General features: G+C 49.3%; 2 protein-coding genes across 3 annotated transcripts; one reads left to right on the top strand and one right to left on the bottom strand.

The window, feature by feature from the left end:
- Nucleotides 1-2,058: 2,058 nt before the first annotated feature.
- KCTD2 (potassium channel tetramerization domain containing 2) lies at nt 2,059-12,894 on the bottom strand. Its single transcript, XM_068914031.1, has 6 exons — nt 12,601-12,894; nt 9,847-9,955; nt 9,093-9,184; nt 7,961-8,056; nt 6,189-6,314; nt 2,059-5,580 (listed from the first exon to the last, which is right to left on the bottom strand). The coding sequence occupies exons 1-6, from the start codon at nt 12,892-12,894 to the stop codon at nt 5,551-5,553; spliced, it is 747 nt and encodes a 248-aa protein (XP_068770132.1). The 3' UTR covers nt 2,059-5,550.
- A 116-nt stretch (nt 12,895-13,010) lies between these two features.
- Nucleotides 13,011-16,784, top strand: ATP5PD (ATP synthase peripheral stalk subunit d). 2 transcript variants are annotated; one of them, XM_068914060.1, is made up of 6 exons: nt 13,011-13,324; nt 14,161-14,292; nt 14,965-15,061; nt 15,967-16,038; nt 16,387-16,449; nt 16,579-16,784. In XM_068914060.1, the coding sequence occupies exons 2-6, from the start codon at nt 14,171-14,173 to the stop codon at nt 16,708-16,710; spliced, it is 486 nt and encodes a 161-aa protein (XP_068770161.1). In that variant the 5' UTR covers nt 13,011-13,324; nt 14,161-14,170; the 3' UTR covers nt 16,711-16,784. The 2 variants fall into 2 exon arrangements, with proteins under 2 accessions (XP_068770161.1, XP_068770162.1); XM_068914061.1 differs by having other exon boundaries at nt 13,201-13,324; nt 14,125-14,292.
- The last annotated feature ends 293 nt before the right edge of the window (nt 16,785-17,077 follow it).

Genomic DNA, 17,077 nt, shown 5'->3' with positions numbered 1-17,077 from the left:
GGGAGGCTCTCGGGGCTTGTGGCAGCACACCCAGCTGGGTTCTGCACGCGGGTGGCTGGGGCTGGCGGGCGACATCACAGCGGCGCTGGTTGTGATGCCACAGGGCCCCGTGGCCATGGGGAGACAGCCCTGTGCTCCGCAGCCCGGGTGCTCTGGCAAACCCCTTGCAGCCCTGAGCTTTGCCCAAAAGCTGCCTACTGAGGCCTGTTCTGCTGCAAACTGGCTCCCTTTTCCCTTCTTCTGCCCCAGGCTTAAACCAGCCTGAAATTTGGGAAGCACAAGAGTGGAGCTGTGTGGTCTGGCCTCTGGAAACAGCAGGATCACCTATGAAAAGATGGAATATTGGGTTAATTTTTATTTTTAGTACTATAACACATGCAGTGCTGCTGCTCATCAAGCATAACCTCTGGCTCTCAGTAATGCCAGGATAGCACTTGTCTTCTGCAGCAGGAAATAAAGAAATGATTTTTTTTTTTTAAAACAAGATGCTAAACGGGTTGCCCGGCTTTGGGAAGGCAGGCAATGGTGCAGAGCCCTGCAGAGCTCATGGTTTCCACAGAAACCGTCAGGCGACGATTGCATCTCCTGCACGGTGATGTAGCGTTGCATTAAGTATTGTGAGAAACAGCCTGGCTGGCAGCCTGGAGCTGGCGACGGGTCTGGTACGAGGGCTCTTCCAGCCTGCTTGCTCTGATAGGATAATGTGAAAGTGGGAGAGCAGGGAGGCTAGGGCTGCAGGCCTGCTGTGATTTGGATTGCTGCTGACGAGCCCTACCCTGTGAACGTGGGTGCCCTTCTCTGCCCGAGAGCCTCTGGCTCGGTGAGCGTGGCTCTGCTCCGGCTCGTGTTTTGGGGTGAGTTCACTGGCAGTTGCTACCTGCAGGCAGGTCTTGTAAGGAGAGAGGTCCATGAGGTTTTAAGATGCCCTCTTCACTCAGCCTGGGCTATGTGGTGATTTGGATCTGCCATAGTTTCTGCTTCCCCGTGTCCACAAATTTCCCTCGTGTGGCCCTGCTGGGAGAGAGTCTCCTCTTTCCACTGCTGCAGAGCCCTGGTGTAGGGCCATGCTGACCCATTCCCTGCTGTGGGGCGCACGGCCGGCTGGGCGCGTGCCTGCTGGACGGCCATCGGTGCGGCTGCCGGAGGTGGCAGCAGCTGCCTGTAGTCAAAAATAAGACTAGATTAATTCAGGATTTCCCCTTTTTCACTTGTTATCACTCTGCTCCTCCTCGTTCCCTCTGCTTTGAGCCTGAATTGTCAACGCTCTCCAACTTGTCACCAAAGCTCGAGTATCTGTTTTGCCTCTCTTCCCTGCTGCTTGTCCATCTGCTGGTACCTCTGTGTGTCAAGCACTTCTGGGTTGTGGTGCTCTGTAAACAGGAAAGAAACTAAATCCCTGTTAATCCACCGGTCTTTTAAAGACACATAGGTAGAAGGTGGCAGCTTTCTGGGCAGAAGTAATAGAGCAATGTTTAAAATACCCTCCAGGGTTTCTGAGTTAACTCTATATGCCCAGGGCAATCTTTCTCCCAGCAGTCACAGGCTGAGAATGCAGGGGAGACTTTATGTAAGACACTGCATTTATTTTTCATGTTTGTTCTTTTTAGCTTGGCAATAGCAAGAATATTCTATCTTTGGCCTTGTGGGGGAAACCAGACCAGTTTGCAAGCTGCTGTGGACGTTTGGTGTGGGCTCCTTCTGGTACAGAGGAAGGGGCAGAGCTGTGAAACAAGTGTCAAAACTCCTTTCTTCCATGTGTGCTGGGCTGTGGTCAAGTAGGGACTTAAAAGTTGATTAAAAAATCCTCTTCCTTTCTCAGCTACTTGCATTTAATGCTTGTCTTAACATTTTGCTTGTTTGTGGTTGTCATTAGAAATAGCTACTGGTAAAAATGTATGCAGTTTAGATTTTTCTTGTATGATAGAAAATCAGTCTTTGTTATGAACAACTTGGAACCAGGAAGAGGCACATAACTTCTAAGTTTCCTTCTCCAGAACGTAGCATTTGTGTGGTAAGGTAGCAAAAGGATGCAAAGAAAGCAGCAGGCTGCAGGCTTAGTTCAAACTTCAAACCTATTTCAGAATCTTTATTGAAAAAAATTAATCACAGCATCTCAACTGTTATTCAAACACATTTAATAAACAAAGAGAAACAGTAGCAAAGGGCACTGACACGTGACAAACTGTACAAAACCTCCAGGTTTGCAGGCAAACCTGAGGGGAGGAGCCCACGGCCCAGCTGCAGGTCTGGGGAGCTGCTCCATCCTGTCGCCCTGCAGCTAACCATGCCCCCCTTTGCCTCAGCCCACTCAGTCACCCCTGAGAAGATCGATTTTAAAAATGTGCAGAAACGAAGACACTTTAAGAGGTTATTTCCAGTCTTGCTGTAATGGAACAATTTAGGCTACTGGGAAACAAAGTCATACTCTCCGTTCCCAGGACTAATGCTTTACAGCGAACCTTTCCAAGAGATGCAAGTGCCCTTAGATATCCAGCAGATCTCCTATCCCTGCTCATCCACCCTACTTGCCAAAACACGCTACCTTCTTTAGAGTGAATGGGACAAATTTTATCTTAGTTCAGCTTTAGTTGATAAAGAGTTGTGACTGAGTGAAAGGCAATGGAAGGAAAAGCCCTGTCTTGAGCACAGAGGAGATGCAACCGGTGCATAATGCTGAGATCAGTCTATGGTCTCAGCGTAAAGGTGATCTAGCAGAGTCAGGAAAGAGGAGAAATCCTCAACTGGGAATGTACCTGCTCTGGATGGACTTCGTGCCTGGTCCTAAATATCTCGCAAGAACTTGAGTGTCCAGTAACTATCAGATCAGTTTTCTAACATGTAACTTGTTCAGTTGAATTTAAAGACAAGGCAACTGAACCCAAGGAGACTTAAATCCCCTGTTATGTCCTTACTGCAGAGAGCAGCATGGAGGGGAAAAACAAGATGTAACTTGGATAGTCTTTCTTGTGTCCTCTGAGCTAAAAATAACTGTTCCACCTAACTGGTAATGGTAATCGTTAGGCTCTCTCTCTCACAAGGGAGAGTGATGGTATCGCTCTTGCATCAGGTGTTCCTCCAGTGGGCTTCACTGTATATGGGATTTTTGGTGATAGAGAAAAGCAATGAGGTATCATTTTTATCTGCTTGAATTGTACTGAATTGACTGTCTCCCTTTACATGACCACTAGTGTTGCTATGAGCTCTGTGGTTTGAGCAGCTAGGCGCTTGGCTGGCATTGATGTGACAAACAACTCAACCTGTTCCTGTTGCCTTTAGGCTGATATTTCTTGACCAGTTCCCAGAAACTCCCTTCTCTGAGGAAAGGAGAGAAGAGATGAATGTGTTAGAGGGCTTTTAGGCTGCTAACTTGCATACATGCACTTACTTGTCAACTGTGAGCACAGACAGACAATGACTGAGGCTACAAGATACTGACAGAGGAGAGATCTATACATATCACAGTGTTATTTAGGCCCAGCCAAGGCGTACGGTCTAATCACACCAATACCATCTCACCACATTATAAACAGGAAAGATGGAAGGCAGGAGGAGAGCTGGGTTATTCAGCAGGATGGCAAGCCAGCTGTGTTTCAACAGCCTGTGACTGACACAATGTGAATTCAAAGACATTTGGCATGGTCTGTTGCTACCAGGACTGAACTAGCACAGGTAATTGACCGCCCTTTCTGAAGAACGAGGCAAAGCCTCCACTGGAGGAGGTATGTTGGCAAAGCAGCATGGGAAAGAACAGGCAGGAGTAAGTACAGAAGGACTGAAAAGAGGCAGAGAGAGCATAGCAGTGTCACTCAGTGCCTTTGCTGCACATCTTGTTTGCTGGACTAGCTGTCAGACCTTTGATAACATCCTGCTACTCTGTGGCCCTGTCAGCAACAAAGTAAGTGATGAGCTGGGAAAGCTGCCTGCTTCTATCTCAAAACTCTAAGACCACCACAGGCAGCTGAATTCCTCCAGAAAGCCAAACTCCTCAGTCCAGGTGAGGAATTTCTTAATACTTTATTAAGACACAACTGCTCTGAACCTGTCAATATCTGAATGTCAACATCTCTGAAGCTTTGTGTTTAATGTCAGTTTGGGATTTGACTCAAAAGACCCAGGTGCCAGGACACTTGGGCTACAAAGAACAAAGCCAGGATGAAAGGGGAAAAACATGCAGCAAACTCCTAAGAAATTCCATTCACCAGACTAGGAGGAACATGCCCCTGGTTAGGGATGGCACAGATTAACAGAGGGGACCAGTGACTGCAGTTTGGCTAAGATAAGAATTCAAGAGAGGCACAAACGAACATTTTGCACATCCATCCAAGGCATTCCAAAAAAAGGAAAGAAAAGTCACAGAAGTTGACACGTCACTCTGGACAAGAAACATTACAACAGTTTGGCAACTTTTCACCAATCCCCCCTCCCCCAACTCTGTGAAGCCCCTTTGTACTTTGAAGTGAACTCTTAAAAGGGGGGGACATGAGGGGGATGCAGATAAATCACTGCATGTAAATAGGGGAATCTCCTCCGCAAAGAATCATATGGCCTAAAACAAACCTACCTGCTTGCTACAGTACGAAAGAAATCCTGTCTGAAGTCCTCCCTTGGTGAGGAGGAAGGAGACAGCCCATGCTGCTGGAGACAAACAAGGCAAAGCTGAACTTGGCAGCAACAAGTCCCTAACCTTGTGACTTTGCACCAGGCTAAGATACGGCCGTGGCAAGATATCGGAGGGGAGGATGTCACCACTCTTCCTTTGAGACGTGTAAAGGACAGAACTACTAGTCTGTAGCCATTCTGGATGAACACAGGTCTCTTTTTGTTTATGTGTGAGAAGGGATGGGCTTTGGAAAATGCCAAGAGCCCATATGTAATAGTGTTAACAGCAAGACCCATGTTAGACATACATGCAACTCCCTTCCCCTTGGTTAGTATCTAAACTCAGCTCTAAGGAATTGGACAAGGAACAAATACAAAGCAAGAATGGAAAAAGTTCTTGTGGTTTTTTTTTTAAACGAGTGGTTGTTTTGCTCCTCTTTTTAAAGCCCTGTTGTTCTAATTTTTTTTGAGGGGGGATTGGCTGATCAGGAGGGGGAGCATTGCAAGGATCCTTGCACCTTTCTGGCAGTAGATTCAGGTGCAAGAAATGGCACAGCTCAAATACAGATCATCTTCCCACCTACACCAGCCTGTGGAAGGTGGGACTGATTACAAGGGCCTGCAGACTTGAGCAACTTTCGCAAAGGCTCCGACCGGGAATCCGGCCCAGCCATTGTTGGAAAAAATTCAATACAGCGCTGGCCAAGAAAATGAAACAAATACTTAGGGAAAGGACTATCCAACTGGAAGTCTTTTCCTTCCTTGGTTTCCAGGGTAAGAGGGAAGCCTTTGGTTATGACCCAAATTATTTGCCGTTGGCAGGACAGGCTCGGCTTTGCTTTGCGTTAGCTTGGTTACTGTACAAGGGCAAGGTTGAACTGCGGAGAAATGCTCTGCCCACCAAGATTGCCCTTTTGACATCTGGGAGTTTTAACCGAGTGGATGCTTGAATTACATCCGGGATCCTCGCTCTTGAAGAATCTGAAAAAGAAGAGAGCCACTATAAAGAAGTTGGACAAGTTTAGGTGCAAAAGTTGATGTTCAGAGTCCTTGCTACTTTTTGCAGAGGAAGGAAAGACAGACTAACGAGAGGAGTGAGCGAGTTGCTGGCTTTGATGCTACCATAATGAATGACAGGTTGGCTGAAGCTGATAAAGCTTCTTCTCTAGAAATCCTGCTTAGTTGCCTGCAAGGAGTTAAGAATGTTCTCTTTTGTTGTCAGCCTGTGGAAGAAGAGCTGACTGAAGGAAGAGTGTTGGTCTCTCCCTGCAGCATCCATCAACTACAGTGTGACCAACCTCAATGGCCCTTGCTATTACTGTCCTCCTCCTTTCTTCTTAAGTCTACCTCTTTCCTCTTTGTCTTAATTTGAAATGTCCAAAGAGCCTTTCCTCTAGTAGACTTGTCCTACAGTAAAATAGAAAATCTAAGGGGAAGGTCATGCAAAAGTAGGAAATAAGAAAGCTGGAACAGAGAACTGTTATTGTAAACTATGGCTCTGCTAGCATAGGAAGGGGTGAGGTTGGTGGGGTTTTTTTTTGTTGTTGCATAGGTGAATTGAAGTCAATATACCTGTGCAAATCTCCTACCTTTGCCTTCTCGCTGGGCTCTATGACAATGCCATTGGTAGAGTTGTTGAGCTCCCTGGACACAACGCAGAGGAATTCTGCCTGGTCTTCGTTTCCGTAGTTATAGGAAGATCCAATGCTGATCAGCTGTGACAAGAGATAGCCAAGGTAAGGAAGATTCTATCAACAAATCTCGAATTTTGCTTTATTCTTATAATTGCTTTGTGAGATATGACTATCTGGTGAGACCTATTCTGATCTGAAGTGCCAATAGGCCAACTTTCTACGGGGTATTCTCCTGTGTTACAGGCTTTCCAGTGTGTTTGTAAGGCAGAGACCATGCAAGCTCCAGAGCCCTCTAGTGGCACCTGGAGCCCCAAGAAGAAATCCCAGCCTGAAAATACAGTGCTAAACACAAAGCATTTTCCAATTACTGAGGGCAGAAGAAGGGAAAACCACATCAAGTTTTGCAATACATAATATACAACTTACATAAGGACCAGGCAACACAGCCTCTGTGCATTAGGAACTTCTTGGTTCAGACTGTATGCCTATGTTGAACTCAGCTTTGAACTTGCCTTCTGACTTTGTATAAAAACTGGAGAGACAAGTCTTTCCTGCAGACAGATGTCAGATTAACTAAGGGACATGCAGCAAACTGGCACCATTTTTTATATAGATGCTGTCAAGATGGAGCATCTTGATATCTGTATAAATGGGATTATATTACATTACTGTTGTGATGAGGGGTCTGGACTAGACCCAAGAAATCCCAGCTGTCCCATATTTATCATTATCACATTAAAAGGACGTCCTGGAGTGCAGAGCTAATTTGTCATTTACAATGCATTTCTGCTTTCCAAATAGCAAATCTAAGTAATTTGAAGGAAGTCATGTGAACCTTACCAACTGTGTATATTTAGGGAACTTCAATATGCAGCATGCACCCCAATTTCCATGTCCTAATGGATTTTAAGAGACAGCTTTGTATTTATATGAGAAAGATACATCTCAGACAGTCTACGGTCTTCCTAGACAGATGGTTATCTGTATGGTTACACTGCAGCTGCAGCAAGAATGGGGAGCTGTCACACTGCCTTCTAGTACTGTTAATAGGCTTTGATGTTCGTGCTGAGGGCAAAAGACAAACTCAAGATAGGAACAACATTTTTTGTTTTCCCTTGACTGCCTGAGATGTTTCAATGCTACGCTTCATACCACAGTTTTAGTGAACATACAAAAAATATCTTTTCCAGTTCTCTGTCCTCCTAAATAAGAGGACTGTATTTGATTCCAGAAACCAAATCTGGAACTAATTCCATGTGCAACTTCACTGACACCTAACCTTGAAACGGGCAGCATTACAAAGGCATCTGCAGGAAGGGTATTTCTCATGTTACTCAACACTTCTTTAGTAGATGCAGGAGTCATGCCTTTGAGCTCTGAAAAGTTGTGTTGTGTTTCTTCATGGCTCCCTTAATTCTCTTAAATAAAACTGTTGCACTTGGGCCTGGAGCATGTGATGAAATGTGAGAGAAGGGAAGAACTACTCTGGGATTTGACAAGAATACAAAAAGTCCTGAGAGAAAACTAAATCTCTCTTGAAGGGGTTTGAGTGGCTTCTGTGTTTCCCTGCCAGTTTTTCCACATAAATGGACTGCTGCTCAATTCAGACTGCTTATTCAAAAAACAGCAGTCTGAAGTGCAATGAAATAGCAATCTCAGCTTATTCCATAGGCTGCTTTCAAAGGGATTCTGCTGTTGGTCAGAGACATGCTCTTTGGTAACAGTACCTGTTCAAATTTCCACCCATCAGACATTGTGGACACCATCTGTGTGAGCTCTTCCTCTTGGCACTGCAGGACTCTGTACACATGCTTCACGGGTCCCTAAAGCATGGAGAATAAAAAGGAATTTAATGATTGCTGTACCAATATCAAGATAGGAAATTAATTAGCCTCTCATGGGTCTTTTGTTCTCTTTTGTCATTATCTGAGGAAATCTTGAATACTGCAGACTTTCCGAGGTTTTCTTCCTTCCAACCATCCAGCTGATTCTGAAACAGGTACGTAAGGTGGGTATGCATCTCTAAAAAGCTCCAAAAAGTTTAAGTGCCAGTGAAACCAAAACCCCTTGGGCTTTCAAAGCCCTTTACTGTTTTCTGAAAACGTTTCTCTTCTGAAATTCAATCTACTGTGCATTTGTTAATATCAGCTTAGCAGCAATGGGAAAAATTGCCACAAAGATATGAAGTGAAGAAAGTCTTCTAGAGAAGGAAGTTATGTCTAATCATAATAGGAAAACTGAACGCGACATCTGCAGATTGCTTGGGTAACCCTTATTTTCTTGGTTACTTTTTTACTATAGACTTAGCTTTAGGGAAAAATGTTGCCTGAGGATATGGCACGTGCCATAACAAGACAAATCTTACACAGCAGGAATTCAGAGTTTATGAATGCAACTGTTTCCTGCCATTCCAGCACCTGTTCACTTCCCTGTCAGTCACAAAGCAAATGAAAAGCCCTGTGAGGAAACCCAGTTCTCTGAGTAGGAGTGACCCCCCCCCCCTCCCATGATATCTCACATCAGCCAGATTGTTGAACTATTCTTTACCTCCCAAAGCAGCATGTTTTTCTTTATAATTACCTATCTTTGCTCCCTTAATTACCTATCTTTGGACCCTTTTATTTAACTGTTCATTGCCCTTCCCTGCAATGCTGAAAAGACAACTCAAGGGCCTGTGCTTGTAAAACTACAGTAGATCCTCTTTCTTAGCTGTGCCTTGGATCCACGTAGTTTTAAACAATGGGAATCAGTACTTCTAAACTAAGAACTGCTACTAGAAGTAAATGCCTCCTTCAGCAATGTGTCCTTCTATTATACTGCTTAAAATGAAGGACTTCATAACTGAAATGTTTGTATTACTTGAGAGGTTCTGTTCTCGTTATCCCGTATCCGCTCCTTCACCAGCCGCACAAGAGATGCGATATTGTAAAACTCAGCTTCTTCCAGTACCCCTAAGAAAGGAACCAAAAACAGACAGAAGTTGTTAGTTTATACAATGCTGAATGAAGATGATTCTGCTACATGTGATAAATACTTGCTACTGACTCCAAATCTAGCTGAGATGTGAGACAGTCCCTGGATACCGAATAGACTGTGCCACTGATCTCACCCACCTGGGCTGGGAGAAAATGACCTGTACGCAACTAACTGACTTCCTTTTGTAACCTATGGGACGCTTCAGAAAGATTATTTCCCTTTCCATGGGATTATCTGAAACCTCATGGTACACTCTCTACGTTGTTCTCTCAGCCCCAATAGGGGGAAGTCACCAAAGTGTCTTGCTATGGAGGACTGCAGGCTGCGGAAGGGAGAAGAGACATTGTCCTAGCAGATCTTTAGCTCTGCTGACAGAATCCCTGGAGCTAAGCAGAACAGCGATGGCTTGTGTTACAAGCTGGAGGTCTCTACTTCCAGGACTGTACAGAATCTAATGATTTAGTCCCCATTAGCAAGCATCCTTCTGGGAAACTAACAGTAAATAGCACTACTTGCGCATACAGCTGCATACTGCCACATCAGGAACCCTATGCACTCAGATGAGTTTCTGATAATGGCTGTCAGATGCCTCTATTAAACAGTACTAGCAGCTCTTCCTCTTTATTTTTTTCCTTACCTTCTTCTGCAAGCTCCTTGTTTATGATAAGTTTCCCATGTCGGAGGTAGTTCAGTATCGGACCAAAATATGTGGGATCTCTATCGATGAGATATGCCCCTGTCTCATCCTGGTTAAATAGTGCAAGAAAAAAAAATCAGTTGAAAATGATAAACTGAAGAGTTTCTCTGCGAGAACCTGAATTCCTTTTGCCTGTAGGGTAAGAAAAAGGGTGCCTTAGTGACACCATGCTTAAACCAAGCTTTTTTTCCCCCCCCATCCAGTATGTGACCTAAACTACAAATGTTGCAGCTCACTAATGCCAGCAGAAGCCTCAAATTAAGCACTTACAGATGCAGTTTATATATATATATTCAGAGAAAAGCAGGACTTAGCAGCTTTTCTTCACTGCAATAATAAAAAAAACAAAAGCCAGCAGTCTTGTTCTGTCTGTATTTGTTTTCCAGACTAGTTCAATTCCTCAATCTCTGAGGAGAGAGATTAAATAAAATCTTACTACAAAAGGTAGAAAAGTTTACATTTTCTCAGGACAGCATTTGGATTTCCAGGCCAGGCTTACAGCTGCTGACAGTTAAAGCAGCTTTTTATTTTTCCACTACCAAAAACGCACATTGCAACACACAGGCATCTCTCTGAAGGATCTCTGACAGGCTGGCATACAACAGTTATTGTCATTGAATTATCAACAATTCGCAACCAAAAGCATCTCTCGAATCAGCTTTGAAGTGCTGACGAAGACGGTACCGAAGTCTTTCACGTCACTTCCTGTTATTTTAAAGCAATGTATGTCCTGCCAAAGCAGTTTGTTTTAAAACAATAAAAAACCTTACAGTCTCTTCTGAAATGTTGTCTCCTCTATTCACTGACTGATTCAAGGAACGTTATTTTGATTACAGGTAGGATTTAACTTCTGATTAAACTCTTAACTGAGTGAGAAGAGACCTAAATAATTCTCAGTCTAACCTATCTACAAACTGTTTACAAAACCCTGAACAGTGGCTCCTATAGAAAACCTGCAACTACATGCCTAACTGTGTTTGCAAAATCCTGATGATAAATTGCAGTGACTCTAAAACTATCATCCAAAGTAAAGAACATGCACTGCTATCTTTCATGAGAGAACAAAACAAAGTGTAAAGAAAACATAAGAACAGCCCCAGAATGAGAAATCATTGCAATCTTGTTTCTAGGAAAGTTTCTTTTTAATTCACTTTCTGCTATAAGTAATCACTGTGGGAAGGTGTCAGTTTGCTGCTAGAGGAAAGTCGTGCCAGAGAGGGAGGTGGAGGGCAAAACTGGTGTCTGCAACATCAGGGCGTTACAGCTACAATGGCAAAAGATGGAGATGATGAAAGTCTCTAACTCCTATTCTTAGGGATGCTGCCAGGGCTGTGGCCGCGTGATAGGATGTGAAGGATGAGGAGATGGGATGCGTCAGAGTGACCTGAGACCCTGTCCCGGGGGAGCGAAGCCTGCCCTGGGCAGAAGCAGTGCAGCCCCTGTCCTGCCCACGGAGGGGGTCAGGGGCACTGGCCCTGGGGACAGCAGGGACTGCTGCGGGGACCAGTCTACCCATGCAGTGGGGTCAGGGGCTGCCGTGGGATCCATCCTGGCCATACAGCAGGGGCAAGAGGTGCTGGCCTAAGAACTAGGGCCACCATCCTGACCATGCAATAGGGTCAGGGGATGCCATAGGGGGGCCATCCTGACCATGCAACAGGGTCAGGAGTTGCTGCGGGGGGGTCATCCTGACCATGCAACAGGGTCAGGGAATGATGGTCCCAAGCACATCGGGACCGGGCTGCCCCCAGCCATACAGCGGGGTCAGGGGGTGCTGGCTTGGGGACACCAGCAACTGAGGCCACTGTCCCGGACATGCAACAGAGTCAGGGGGTGCTGGCCTGAGGACACGCGGCCCCGGGGCTCCCATTCCAGCCCCACAGCAGAGTCAGAGGCTGTCATGGGGACCAGCTTGACCATGCAATGGGGTCAGGGGGTGCTGGCCCGAGGACACGGGGCCCCGGGGCTCCCATTCCAGCCCCACAGCAGGGTCAGGGGCTGTCGTGGGGGCCAGCCCGACCATGCAATGGGGTCAGGGGGTGCTGGCCCGAGGACACGGGGCCCCGGGGCTCCCATTCCAGCCCCACAGCAGAGTCAGAGGCTGTCATGGGGACCAGCTCGACCATGCAATGGGGTCAGGGGGTGCTGGCCCGAGGACACGGGGCCCCGGGGCTCCCATTCCAGCCCCACAGCAGGGTCATGGGCAGTCATGGGGACCATCCCGACCATGCAGTGGGGTCAGGGGGTGCTGGCCCGAGGACACAGGGCGCCGGGGCTCCCATTCCAGCCCCACAGCAGGGTCAGGGGCTGTCGTGGGGGCCAGCCCGACCATGCAGTGGGGTCAGGGGGTGCTGACCCGAGGACACGGGGCCCCGGGGCTCCCATTCCAGCCCCACAGCAGGGTCAGGGGCTGTCGTGGGGGCCAGCCCGACCACGCAGTGGGGTCAGAGGGTGCTGGCCCGAGGACACGGGGCCCCGGGGCTCCCATTCCAGCCCCACAGCAGGGCCAGGGGCTGCCCGGCCACGCACCGGGGCCAGGGGGACACCGGACCCCGAGGCCGCCCTGCAGGGCTGGCAGCAAGGCGGGGTGCTGCCCCCGGCGGCTCAGCCGGCGCCGGCAGGGGCGAGCCCGAGGCCAGGCCGGCCCGGGGCGGGGGCGGGGGGGGGGGGGCCGGAGCCCCGGCGCGGCCTCACCTTGTCGGAGCCGAGCTCGGGCCCGTCCTGGCAGCAGAGGCGGCACAGGAAGGACTTGGGCTCGCGGCACAGCGTCTGCCGGGTGCTCACGAAGTACGTGCCGCCCACGTTGAGGCGCACCCACTTGGAGGCGGCGGGCGGCCGGGCCGCGCCGGGCGGTGACAGCCCCCCGCCGGAACCGGCCGCGGCGGCCGAGCGGGGGCTGGGCGGCGGCCCTGGCCCCCCCCCCGGCCCCGGGCTGGGCGTGCGGCCCCGCGGCGGCCCGTCCGCCGCCGCCGCCGCCAGCTCCGCCATGGTGGCCCCGGCGGCCTCGCTCAGCGGCGCGGGCAGCGCCCCCCGGCCGCCATCACCGCCCCGGGCCCAGCCCCGCCCCCGCCCCGCGGCGCTTCCGGCGCGCCGAGCGCTTCCGGGGCAGCAACAGGCTGCGACCACCGGCAGCCGTGACAGCGCGCCGGGCGGAGCGGGCAGCCGGCAGCCTCCGGGGCTGCGCTGCGCTGCAACAACCGCCGGCCCCGCGATGCCGGGCCGCGGCCGGCGGGATAGAACCGGCAACGGGCGGGGAGGCGGCGGCGGCGGGCGGCACTTCCGGGGGCGGGGCGGAGAGGGCGGAAGAGGGGAAGAGAAGCCTTCCCGGGGGAGGCCGCCCTCTGATTGGTCCGTGTGGGCGGGACTTCCGGCGGCCCTCGCGTCAGCCCCAGGGCGGCGGTTGTGGCGGTCAGTGAAGGTGAGAGGAGAGGGGCGGCCGGGCCGGGCCGGGCCGGGCCGGGGGCGCGGCGGGGGGGGGAACAGGCCTTTGGATCGGGGGAGCTGCGGGGGGATACGGGCTGTCGGGCTGGGGGGGGACGGATGGGCCTAAGGGCTGGTGAGGGCCTGGAGAGGGGGGTGGGTCGTGGGGCCGGGGGGGGTCGAGGCCCCGGGGGTGCCCGGGGAGCGGGATCCGGGGGTGCCCAGGGAACAGGATCCGGGAGCCCCGGGGGTGCCCGGGGAGCGGGATCCGGGGGTGCCCTGGGAGCGGGATCCGGGGGCCCTGGGGGTGCCCGGGGAACAGGATCCGGGAGCCCCAGGGGTGCCCGGGGAGCAGGATCCGGGGGTGCCCGGGGAGCGGGATCCGGGGGTGCCCTGGGAGCGGGATCCGGGAGCCCCGGGGGTGCCCGGGGAGCGGGATCCAGGGAGTGGGATCCGGGGGTGCCGGGGGTGCCCGGGGAGTGGGATCCGGGGGTGCCCTGGGAGCGGGATCCCGGAGCCCCGGGGGTGCCCGGGGAGCAGGATCCGGAGCCCTGGGAGGGGCTGAGGTGGGGAAGGAGGATCTGAGACCCCCGGGTTGGCCGGGCTGGGGTCTTGGTGCATCCTGGTTCTTGGGAACGGTGTCCCCGTGTCCCACTGCCCCAGCTCCAGTCTGTTCCCCCAGTGGCCCGGCAGGGCCTGTGCCGTATGGCTACATGTCTCCCCGTGCAGCGAGGCGGGAAGCAGCAGGAGCCGCTCTCTGCAGCCCTGTGGTTACCGGCCTGTGTGTGGTTCTGCCAGGCGTAACCCAACTGGTGTGATCTCTCCTTGGTGTAGCCCTGACATCATGGCAGGCCGCAGAGCTGCAATCAAGGCCATTGACTGGGCGGCCTTCTCAGAGAGGATCCCCTCAAACCAGAGAGCCACGTTCAACGCCTTGAAAACCCGCAGCGACACGCTCTCGGCTCGGTGAGCGTCTGCCCAGCTCACATGCGTGCAGTGGTTCAGCCCTTACTTGAACTGTTCAGCTTTTGTGCTACTAGCTTGAACCAGTGACAGTAATTGTAGTGCTGTGAAAGTGTTCTGAGAAACATTAAAGCAAGTCACTTCCAAGACAGAGATGGATGTTTTCCTGGCAGATCTTCTTTACTTGATCTTCTGTAGGGTAGAGCAATCACTGCAATGTGAAAAAGCGGTTCTACAAAATTGGGTTGCTTTGATCTGTCAGAGAAAGCTCTTAGAAAACTTTACTGTTCTGTGGAATGGTGTGCAAATTGATGAGTCTTCTGGAATGCTTGATCCAATGCTGTTGGGTGTTACAGTTAATGTTGCTGATTATCCCTAGTTCAGTACTCTAAAAACTGCCTAATCCCTTCTTACAAGGCTATATTGAGAGATAGTGGAAGTGGAGCAGGGCTGTAGGCTGAATTCTTCTGGTCCATATAGAAAATCTGTTTCAAGGACAGAGGAATTTGCAGAATCGGTTCATCGCAGCTTGTTATTGAGGGGTCTGAAGAGATTTACAGTTAAACTTACCAGGTTCTGTTGATGTTCTGGAGAGTAACTGTGGCAAAGAGTGAAAGATAGCTCTATAAGGTTACTTCTAGAGTTGATGGTGACTGCTGTCCTTTGTCTTCAAAGGCTGGCCTCCCTGCCAGAGAAACCCCCGACTATTGACTGGGCTTATTACAAAGCTACTATTGCTAAAGCTGGCATGGTAGATGAGTTTCAGAAGAAGGTGAGTATCTTTCTCTGTTATGCATTGCTCTTGCTAACGGGGAATGTATTTGGTGTCGAGCAGACAACATCACAATGTTTTGCTTGTTTGTTTGTTTTTGGCTAGCAGCTGCCCCTGCTTTATATCCTGCAGATCTATGTAGCTAACCTTGAGAAGGTCATTTCAGTACCAGCTTTCAGGGTGAATCCTGTGGCCCTGTACAGCAAGAAAGCTGATGAAGCAAAACTTCATAAATTCTGTTGGCTATGAGGGTGAATTCAGGGAGTGCCTCTCTCGAAGCAAAATTTTAAAGTATTTGTCTAACCCACTGAATGGGAGAAGATCACAAATATAGCTCTGCACACCATGAAGTGTGGAAGTGTGTAAACGTAACTCCGATGCCCACAGGGGTTGCCATCCTCTGTATAAACAGGAGTTGAAAAGAACGAGCAAGGCTTTTGCTGAAGGTCACGCGGTGCTATCAGCAGGATGAGAATTGCTGCAGGATGAGAATGGCTGCTGCAAGAGTAGAAGGAGCCACTGACCTCAGATGGGTCTGGGAACTTGTCTCGGGGGAAATAAGTCTGTGATATGATAAACTGTTGATGTCAGACTTCTTGCTTCCTTGTGATACTGTGCTTTGCTCTCTAAGTGCTACAGTGAATGTGTGTTGTAAAAAATGTCTGGTGATGGTATGCAGTATGGAATAGATTGCTCACCTGTAAACTTAAAAGCAATGCTGCTTATAAAGTACATATTTGAGCTGCAGTGATCAGGTTTGCTGATCAGGTTGCTGGTAACTTGCCTGGTTGTGAGCATATCCTAGGAAGGAAGGAATGCTGCTCTACTGCTAGGGAAGATGACTTTGATATGAAGGATTATTTCAATAAAGCAGACTATTTGGAAATTTCTCTTTCAATTTACAGTTCAATGCACTAAAGGTTCCTGAGCCAGCGGATACACAAACTGCCAAAATTAATGCCCAAGAACAGGAAGCTGTAAGTGTTTAAACTGTTCCCTAATGTTGGGGTTGTCCTTGACTTCTGTGAAGATGGGAAGGGGTGAGAGGGGAGGTATGTTCTGTATGTGCATCTGCTTTTTGGAAGGCAGGACAGTCAGAGATAGAGCATGGCTCTGATCTTTGTACGTGTCTCTAACTTTTGGCTAAGCAACAGCATCTGTGCACTTGGAAAGGTTTGGCTCTTTGAGATTTGATCAAGATTCTGCCCAATTTTCTAGGGTAATGATACTGAATTGATGCAAACTTAAAACATGGGGAGGCAGGTTCACTGCAGCTCACTGTCTTTTCTATAAGCATATTCACCATGGTCCCTGCTTTCCTGCAGGCAAAGAGCGCTGCTGAATATGTGCAGGCATCCAAAGCGCGTATTGCCCAGTATGAGCAAGAGGTAAGTCTGGACTTTGCTCAGTGAACATTCTCTTCAGCCTGGCAAAGACTTTGTTCTTGCTTGTGTGTGTTTTACTCTTTCTTGCCAACAACTGATTTATAATATGTTTGTCTCTGCTGCCTTTTCAAGCTTCAGAAGCTCAGAAGCATGATTCCCTTTGAACAGATGACATTTGAAGACTTGAATGAAGCCTTCCCCGAAACGAAACTGGACAAGGAGAAGTATCCATACTGGCCACACAAACCAATTGCTGATCTGTAAAGTTGTCTGGAAGTAGTTTATCCAATGACTGCCAGATTCTAGAATCTTTTAAATAAAGTGCTTTCCCTCCTGTCTGATGGATTAGAGCTTAATCATGGGTTTGCAAGGTTTTGAGAAACATGGAACAATATATATACTTACAGATATGCAGAGTCTAGTTTTCTTGGTCTTTGTCTGTCTGTCTCTGTCTCTCTTTTTTTTTTCTTGACCTTGCTTTGTAGCAAGTACCAAGATCCTAGCTAGACTTGACAATCTGCATCTACTGTAATGCAGATAAACCATCTGTTCACCTCTGTAACCACACAGTGCAGAGAATGTAGTTACTCTGCTTCTGCAGGTGAATAAGTTGTTCAGAAGATGGACTTGC

The sequence above is a fragment of the Struthio camelus genome, chromosome 19 (assembly GCF_040807025.1).
Source record: "Struthio camelus isolate bStrCam1 chromosome 19, bStrCam1.hap1, whole genome shotgun sequence".
Taxonomy (NCBI): Eukaryota; Metazoa; Chordata; class Aves; order Struthioniformes; family Struthionidae; genus Struthio; species Struthio camelus.
The sequence above is the reverse complement of the archived record's forward strand: the minus strand, read 5'-3'. Positions and strand labels throughout refer to the sequence as shown.